The sequence below is a fragment of the Asterias amurensis genome, chromosome 5, assembly GCF_032118995.1.
Source record: "Asterias amurensis chromosome 5, ASM3211899v1".
In the NCBI taxonomy this organism is placed as follows: Eukaryota; Metazoa; Echinodermata; class Asteroidea; order Forcipulatida; family Asteriidae; genus Asterias; species Asterias amurensis.
This window is the reverse complement of record NC_092652.1, coordinates 11,238,667-11,247,961: the sequence shown is the minus strand read 5'-3', so window position 1 is coordinate 11,247,961 and position 9,295 is coordinate 11,238,667. Positions and strand designations below refer to the sequence as shown.

The following is a 9,295-nucleotide window of genomic DNA, read 5'->3' as shown; positions in this document are numbered from 1 at the left end:
TCTCGAAATCAAGCATCTGAAAGCACACAGCTTCGAGTGACAAGGGTATTTTTTCTTTCATAAAATATCTTGCAACGTCGATGACCAATTGAGCTCAAATTTGCCCCCGTTTATTATTTGATGCATATGTTGAGATACACCAAGTGAGAAGACTTGTCTTTGACAATTATCAATAGTGCCCAGTGTCTTCAAGGCTACCACGTCTGCCGCTACAATATAGTGGGCGGGGAGGGTGAGTGGGAGGGGTAACCATGGCGACGTCGATGTACTACAGCAGTAAGGAACTATATAAAGTATTGTATTATTTAATTGACAACCATGGTTCGTGTTTTTTTAGATGCAAATGACAAAGCGTTCATTTTCCCGCTCGATCAACACGAGCCGGTACGTGTGCTCTGAAAAAAAGCGGTAAAAGAAAACGATGCTACCGAGCGAGGCCACTTGTTTTTTTGTTTTGTTTGCATCGCGACCAAAGATTGCTAGCGACTGCGGCTTTTACACAACACAATAATAATATACTACATGAATCACATGTCACGACGATAGGCCCAACAGAGAACTGGGTCATTTAGATAGTATGTTTTATTTTCTTATTTGTATTAATATGTCACAATATACAATGGATATTTCGTCACTTCTCTTGTACAAAGAAGTTGTACATCGGTAACACCAGTTGTATATAAATCTAAGCTGTGTAATGTTATTATGATAACTTGCTATTATTCTACACTACCGCAGAGTAGTCAAAAAAAAGATCTACTCCGCAGTAGTAGAATATAATATACTTCTCTTGCTATATTATAGCAATACAAGTTCTCAAAAGAAAATAGTGTACCAAACAAGTACATACAATGTTTATGGTGCAGACCGAGGACATCTCTTTGTTCTCACATTGTTTGGACATTAATTTTTTTCAGACGTCTCCATTGGTTTTGTACACAAAATCTACCGAGGACTGTGTCCCCGGTGTTACTTTTTTTCCCGGATCCCTTTTGTTAAAGTTTTCGGTTATCAATAGTAGACATGCCCATGTAGACACATGGTGTTATCGCAAACCCAATATAGAAACCTCGCCATGCAACAATATGCAATGCCTCAAATCACATGCAGGAAGTTGTAGCAACAAACCAGTGAGATCAGAGAAGAATCAGGATGCCAATGTATGACAAATTCTTATTTTTACACGAAAGAAAAAAGTGTATATAACTTTCGTTTTTATTCATATTGACGAAAAACAATAATGCACAATACGTGTTAACTTTCACTAAATGACAATAAATTTCTTTTGTTACTCAAAACTTTGTCCTAATGTATTGCTCACAGTTATTTATAATAATATAACTCTTTATGTACATACAATATACAAGGATTACAGCCAGTACTCACATTTTCCTATTTTGCCTCTGTTCCCCTTAGGTTGTTAATAGGCAAAAATTTAAATATGTTTATGCAAATTGTGAGTTAGTACTGTATTAAAGATACTGTTCTACTTCTATCTGACGGTCACAACAGTAGCTACTGAAAACAAAAAATCGTAATAGTTTTGAATAATATGAAAAAAGAAATGCAAAGTGAGCTAATTGTAAATTAGCGTCGCACTGATTGACATCCAAATTTATTTTAGTTGATGCATCAAATGATTTGAACACAAGGTGGCAGCAGACCTGCTTACAAAGTTCTGAGCATGCAAGTCTGCTGGCAAGTCTGCTGCATGGCAAGTCTGCTGCCACCTAGTGTTACTTTATGCATATGTTGAGACACACCAAGTGACAAGGCTGGTCTTTGTAAATTTCCAATAGTGTCCACTGTCTTTAATGCTGTTAAAAGCACAGGTTGATACCTCTTTTGGTTCAGATTGTAAGAAGTAGAAAACAACAAGAGATACAAGTGAATTTGACTCATGACAGATTTTTGTGTACTATAGATATCTGCCATCCAACAATCAGTGTTGTGATATCTGTGACTGGCAAGGTGACTAGGTTAACAAACGTTACCAATCAAGACTACAATATCACATGAACACAACACCTTTGGTCAATATATGCAGACCATACAAAGTTTATCAGTATAATGTTTTCATAATATAGCAAATATGGAATGTAATAAATAATACTCTGGGGGAGATATGACAGGAAATAGGGGTACAATAATTCAACAAGTCTGAATAGAGAGGTTTCTAAAGTCTACCGAAACAAAACAGATACCCATATGTTGACACTTTGTGTGTTCTTGTGACGCATATCCGTGACTATCGTATTTTGCACACACATTAGCAATGGATACAGGAGCTCATACCTGTCGTAGAAAAACGGATACTATTTTGTGGACTTTTAGTTGTCTTTTTGTCTCAAAAACATTTCCCACGGATTTGCTTTCACTGGTATCATGCTTGATGAAGATAGAAAATTGTTAGTCATTTGCCAGCAAAACGATGAGGAAATGCAGTGTATAAAATATGGGGTCACTTTAGGTCATGCTTGTCAGGAAAAACACTCATGATGAATGCAAGTGCCCTATACCTATTATAGAAACAAAATCCAACACGCGAACGGATACAGTTATCATATCTGTATCTGCACGCTTGAGAAACCTCTCTATTATTTGCCAGAGAACGGAACCACCTTGTCCCACTGGTAGCAAACCCACCAACGGATAAAGCACCGAACTCAAGCTCTGGTGATCCCGTTCAGCAGAGTGTGGGTTCGAATCCCAGTCGTGACACTTGTGTCTCCGAGCAAGACTCTTAACATCCACCAAGGGGTAAATGGGTACTTCAGAGAAAGTTTTATACAATCAACAACTCTCCATTGCCTGTTACCATGTAAGTTTTTATGCTAACAATCATTTTGAGTAATTACCAAAGGTGTCCAGCTGTCGATTTCACAAAACTCTTCCTAACATAGGATTAATCTTGGGACTTAGGACGAGTTCAGTTCCGTATCAAAAGACGTTAGTACACATTGAAGTGAACATGTTAAAGTGAAATTGGCTGCTGTGCCTTAAATGTCGAGTGTGCCACCAAAAATGGGTCAGGGTGAGTTTTGCCTGACTTGTGTTGACTAGATGGTTGCGAACAAGTTCCTACTCACAGGTGAAATTTATCCAGCGTTCCATCGGTGTATCTCAGGATGATGGCCCTGGGCTGGGGCCAGGACAAGCTGACCTGTCGCAGTTGGTTCATGGTGGGCGTCGAGTCAAAGGATTTCGTCTTGATCGCTTTGACGCATTTTGTTGACGAGCTGATCATACCTCCAAACATTGAGCTTCCAGTCTGCAAAAATTTGAAGGTTTACATTTTTAAGAGGATTAATAGAGATTTCAGTTTACTGCCAATGTGGTGTAGCCTTTTTATTGGTAGTGCTTGGGAAAACTACCTGTAATTTGAATTTGACCTTTGGGTCAGCAAACCTGGGTATTTTAATCAACCAATTAATATCAAATTGTTTCGAATAATATTAATACTTAATAAGAACAACTATAAATATAAATATTAATAGTAAACTTGCGGGTACAACCATGGGTAAAAACTCTTTTGAGGGAGTGGTGGCTCTGAAAAGAGCCGGTTTGGTTTCGAGCCGTTTTGGTCTCGACGTTTCGAACAGTATACTCTGCTCGTCTTCATAATAAGATAATATTAATAAGAATCTTATAAGAATGCTCTGAGGATTTTGGAAGATTCTTATAAGATTCTTATAAGATTCTTATAAGATTCTTATAGCATTCTTATAGCATTCTTATAGGATTCTCTTTAGATTATTTTAAGTTTCTTGTAAGAGTATTACTTAAAGGAACACGTTGCCTTGGATCGGTCGAGTTGGTCTTTGAAAAGCGTTTTGTGACCGTTTGTTATAGAATGCATATGGTTAGAAAGATGTTGTAAAAGTAGAATACAATGATCTACACAATTTAATATGCCTCGAAATTGTGCGGTTTTCTTGTTACCTCGTCCAACAACACGGTCGGCCATTTATGGGGGTCAAAATTTTGACTCCCATAAATGGCCGACGGTGATAGTTCGCGACGTAAAAAGAAAACCGTGCAATTTTGAGTGATACTTGTGTGGATCATTATATTCTACTTTTAAAACATCTTTCTAACCATATACATTTCATAACAAACGGTTTCAAACGCTTTTTATAGACCAACTCGTCCGATCCAAGGCAACGTGTTCCTTTAAGGAGATTAATGAAACAGACATTCTAATATCATGCAAAGTAAGCACAAATTAAATTTTCATCTAATCAAGGTGAAACTTAGTTTTCTGTCATTTCAATTTTCCAAACAAAAACAAACCAAACAAATTTTACCTCAGAAATCTACAGCTATGTATATACAAGACTTATAACTATTTTTATAAATGAAAAAAGCTAAAACTACCTGTTAACTCAAACGTACGCGTGCACTAAGGAAAACAGACCAACATTTATATTCCCTTTAAAATCACCACACTAATCTATACGTACTACAACAAAAATCTAGAAAGCTGTCATTTCAAAACAAATAAGCTAAACAAAATACCTCAATTGAAGAATGGCAGAAATGTATAGTTCTACTATTACATAATAACACAAATATTTATATAGGGCAGTACGGATCACAGATTCCTCATTCCTCAAAGAACTCAAAGTGCCCTCTAAAGACTTTAAGTATTGTATTCTCTCCACTATTTTCCCCATAAAGATTTAGTCCCCATAATTTCTTCTTCTAAAGTTGTCCCCTTTACATTGTGTTGGGTTCAAACAGTAGCTTTTGTTTGATTCTGTTGGATGCTTACAACATATCAGGCATACCACAATAACCAGAGTGTAACAGTTTGAGTGCTACGTTGGACTGAGGACTGTTTACATGGATAATGCTTTACATTGGATCCAGCATACCATCATAATCAGAGTCCAGAAGTTTGGGTGTTGAGTTTACTGAGTGGTGTTGTTGGACTGAGGACTACACTAGTAAACAGATCAGGGCCCAATTTCATGTCTCTGCTTACCATAAGCAAAGAATCTGGGCTTGGGTAGCAGGGAAATCTGTGCTTACGTCAAGTGTACTACACAGGTTAGCAGGGAATTTGGCACGCGTCCGCTTACACAGCTAGCGCAGAAATTTGGCGCTTGCACGTAAGAAGAGAATGGTGATTGTAAGCGCCGAACTCGGTGGTAAGCAGAGCCATGAAATTGGGCCTATAGGCATACCACCATAACCAGAGTCCAACAGTTTGGGTGTTGAGTATAACTGTATGGTTTTGGACTGAGGACTGCACTAGTTAACAGAATGATTTATTTGGCATCAGGCATACCACCATAACCAGAGTCCAACAGTTTGGGTGTTGAGTATAACTGTATGGTTTTGGACTGAGGACTGCACTAGTTAACAGAATGATTTATTTGGCATCAGGCATACCACCATAATCAGAGTCCGACAGTTTGGATGTTGAATTAGAGTGTTAAATTTTGTTAGAGTGAGGAAGGATAATTAATGGCAAATGACTGAAGAGAGAGTTAATTATGCTAAGCGAGGCAAGTATTCTGTTAGTATTGCGGTTCAACCGCACTACAGCATCGTATTAATAGCAATTTACATCAAAATTACATTACAATAATCTAACTCTAAACATTGGAGAAAACTGAAAAAAAACAAGGGTTTGTATTATAAAGGGATGCTTTTGTAGTGGCTTGAAGAAACAAGTTAGGTAATAATATTAATAATAATTGTTGTTATAGAACAGGGAACATTAATTTAAGAGTTATTATTTTCTCAGCAGTAAGGGCTTTACAATGGATCATAGATTCATAGTCATTGAAGAGGTTTAAAAATACCAAACCTAGATCTCAACCTACATGTACTATAAACCACATGAGTGGGACTGTTGTGAGGGCACCAAGACGAATACAGGGGGCGGATAAAGGAAACGACCCCCACCCCTCTAGTGTTGATTAATCAAGTAGTATGTATGACTGATGAACTTAATGACAGAAAGGTTTCTCTACATATCTGGGCCCAATTTCATAGAGCTGCTAAGCACAACAAATTGCTTAGCATGAAATTTCTTCCTTGATAAAAACAGGATTACATGTACCAACCAAGTTTACATTTGTTGCATATTGCTTGTTCTGGTATTCAGCTGTTGTTTGCTAATCCTGAAAACCATGTGGAATTTTGGTTGGTAATCCTGTTTTTATCAAGGAAGAAATTTCATGCTTAGCAAATTTTGGTGCTAAGAAGCTCAATAAAATTGGGCCCTGATGATCAGAACGGCAGGGCCGCATGGGAGCAAGATGATCTGGGAAGCGGAAGCAGGGGGAAGGGGGCAGGAAGTGGGGATGTCTTTGGGTCATTTGAACACAGGGTTTCCTATTCCTGATCTACTCTCTGACAATACGGTTGGCAAACCCCACAAACTCTAACCCCTCGAACTGTCGGACCATTCCATATTATCCACGTCGTGTGGAATGATGCACTGTGACAGTTTGCCAAATGTCCTGTGGTCTTGTGAATTGTTCACCCAAGTTCGAGCCCTGACATCTATAATACACTTTGTTTGATTAAACAAATTATAATAATAATATTGAAGTCTTATATAGCGCACGTGTCTACCAAACAAGGTACTCAAGGCGCTGAGAATAAACAAACTTCCAGAAAGATAGGTTATTGCAGTGATGAATTCTGAGACCAAATTATGTAGCACCTTATAAGGGACAAGTTGCTACGGCGCATATAGCAGCCACAGCCAGGAACACCAGGGCATACCCCTTCTCTTTTCGGTAAGTGCACTGGGTTCTTTTACATGCGTTACACAACACATGGGACCAACGGCTTTACATCCCATCCGAAGGACGATGCAATGGTTAAGTGTCTTGCTTAAGGACACAAGTGTCATAGGTGGGGATTCGAACCCACACTCTGCTGATCAGAAACATCGGAGTTTGAATTCGGTGCTATTAACTGCTCGGCCACGACACTTCCAGTATGGTTGCACCATAGGTGGATCGATACCAATGGGCAAGACATCTGGAATTTAATGGTTTGGGGAGCATTCAATCAGTGTCCACATAAAATAAATAGCAAAATAGCGCCCTCTGTTGCCCATGCAATGATTTGGGAATTGAACATTTTACACAGGGACTGAAGATGCAACAAGTTGTGTACTGCATTCGCTGCAAGCAATACGACATCGGTCAGTCAAGGAAAACTGAGATGAGGCAAAGTGGAAATGATACACTTGCTGGCAACAACAGGCATGATACTGTAATGGAATCCCCCTGGGAATTCGTCCAGTCAACGGAGTTATTAAAGAAATGAACGGATAATTTATCATAAGAAAAATGTAAGCCAATGGTTTTTGGACTCGCAAACAATTCAAATGTTCCCAGTTGTCGTCACTGTAATTTCTTAGCGACTCTTTACTCTAAGAATTTATCCAGTCAACTGAGTTATTAAAGAAATGGCCGGATAATTTATCAAAGAAAAATGAACAAGCCAATAATTTTTGGACTTGCAAACAATTCAAATGTTTCCAATTGTCGTCACTGTAATTTCTTAGATAACAACAAGAATAACTTCCAAATTTCATTTCACATAAAAATTGGGGAGGCAGTTTGGACTCAAATAAATGCATGTCGCTATTCAGACAAAGCCATCGAACCTTTACACTTAAGTCCCCAGAATAAACAGGATATATAAAGGAGCCCAAGTTCAGCCATTTGAAGAAAAAAAGGACATGAAAGGGCTGACTCACATGTACCTCATGGTATTGGCTTTTATAGACTCTCCAGGAAATTTAATATTATTTTTGCTGTTTCTTTTTTTAGGGCCAAACAAATCGGAACTCAGACTAAAGTAAGAAGAATATCATGCCTGCAACAAAAGGAAGAAATGGGAGATTACAGACACAATTAATCTACTGAGCTTTAGGACAAGAGTTGCCACACCTTTGGCCCCGCCCCCTAACACTGTCCATGCACAAACTGAAAAACAAAGCTGAGCAAAAGCAGGCAACATAATTAGCGTCTTTATAACCACCAATCATCACATACCCGGGGGTGGGGGAGTGGGGGGGGGGGAGGGCAATCAGTGACTTACCAGCTTCATTACTCCAGCCACATGGGTTGCTATTGTCTTTGTATTTTAAGGGAATGGGGAATAGATGGGTGTAAGCAAATCAAAATTGAGGTTGTTAAGAAGGGAAAGAAGAAAAAAATCGTTTAAGCAAAAAAATTATACTAAAAAAATAGAAAGAGGAAAGTCAAGTAAGAGGAGATGCTGCGCTCGAAGGAATCTTATAAAGTAATAAATATAAGTAATTTTTTAAAATGTGACTGTATGAGCCATCTTGGTCCTTTTGAGAATCTAAATGTTAGGCTGACCCCAAGCTATAGAATGAAAACTGTGAAATGAGGACAATAAGATAAGTACCAAATAGAAGTCCCCTCTGAGCTGTGATTGCTCTAGAGTCCAACAGCCTTATGTTTCGACAATCCTACGTTCCAAAAACCTCCTCACAATTTACACACTAGGGTCAGGTCTAGGGTTTGGTTTAGGGCAAGGCTTAGGGTTAGGACGCAATTATACTAGGGGCGTTGGAACATAGGGTGTCGGAACATAGGTGTATAACCCGTCTGACAAAGGTGTTATGGGTGACGGATTTAGACATCTTTGGTAAAAAGGACATTTACAAAGAAAGAACATCTAGGAAAGTATCAGCTTAGTTTATCAAAGTATAATTAGGTTCAATTTCTATGTACATGTGTATATATGTAGCTTAGTATCTGTCCTATTATTTTGCTTAGCAAAGCTGAGTATCTTTCTTAGTTTAGCTTAAAAAAAATAATCTTTCTTTGTTTTGCTTCTTGTGTTTTTTTAAGTAAAAATTAGTATCTGTCAATAGTATAGTTTAGTATCTTTCTTAATGTGGTTTAGTTTATTTCTTTATATCGCTTAGTGTCTTTTTAAATGTAGCTTAGTATTTCTTAGTTTAGCTTAGTATCTTTCTCACTTTAGCATAGTGTATATTTTAGTACAGCTTAGTATATATTTCAATGAAGTTAGAGATGTTAAAGATGGAAACTACACAAAAAGAGCTTTATAGTGAGTAGCACTGTGGGCAATTCAACAATTTAAGGGACATGCTGCCTTGGATCGGGCAAGTCGGTCTATAAAAAGCATTTGAAACTGTTTGCTATGAAATGCATATGGTTAGAAAGTGAATAAAAGTAGATAATGATCCACACAAATATGACTCGAAATTGCACAGCTTTCCTTATACGTCGTGAACTAACAGCGGCAAGCCAAATTGTGAAGT

At 38.0% G+C, this 9,295-nt stretch overlaps 1 protein-coding gene across 2 annotated transcripts in view; it reads right to left on the bottom strand.

The window, feature by feature from the left end:
* Nucleotides 1-245: 245 nt before the first annotated feature.
* LOC139937063 (WD repeat-containing protein 7-like) overlaps nt 246-9,295 on the bottom strand; it is a 40,261-nt gene continuing 31,211 nt past the window's right edge. For both annotated transcript variants that reach the window (XM_071932045.1, XM_071932046.1), the window contains exon 24: nt 246-3,271. In XM_071932045.1, coding sequence (XP_071788146.1) covers nt 3,086-3,271 — 186 coding nt within the window. In that variant the 3' untranslated portion in view covers nt 246-3,085. The remainder of the gene's footprint in view (nt 3,272-9,295) is intronic.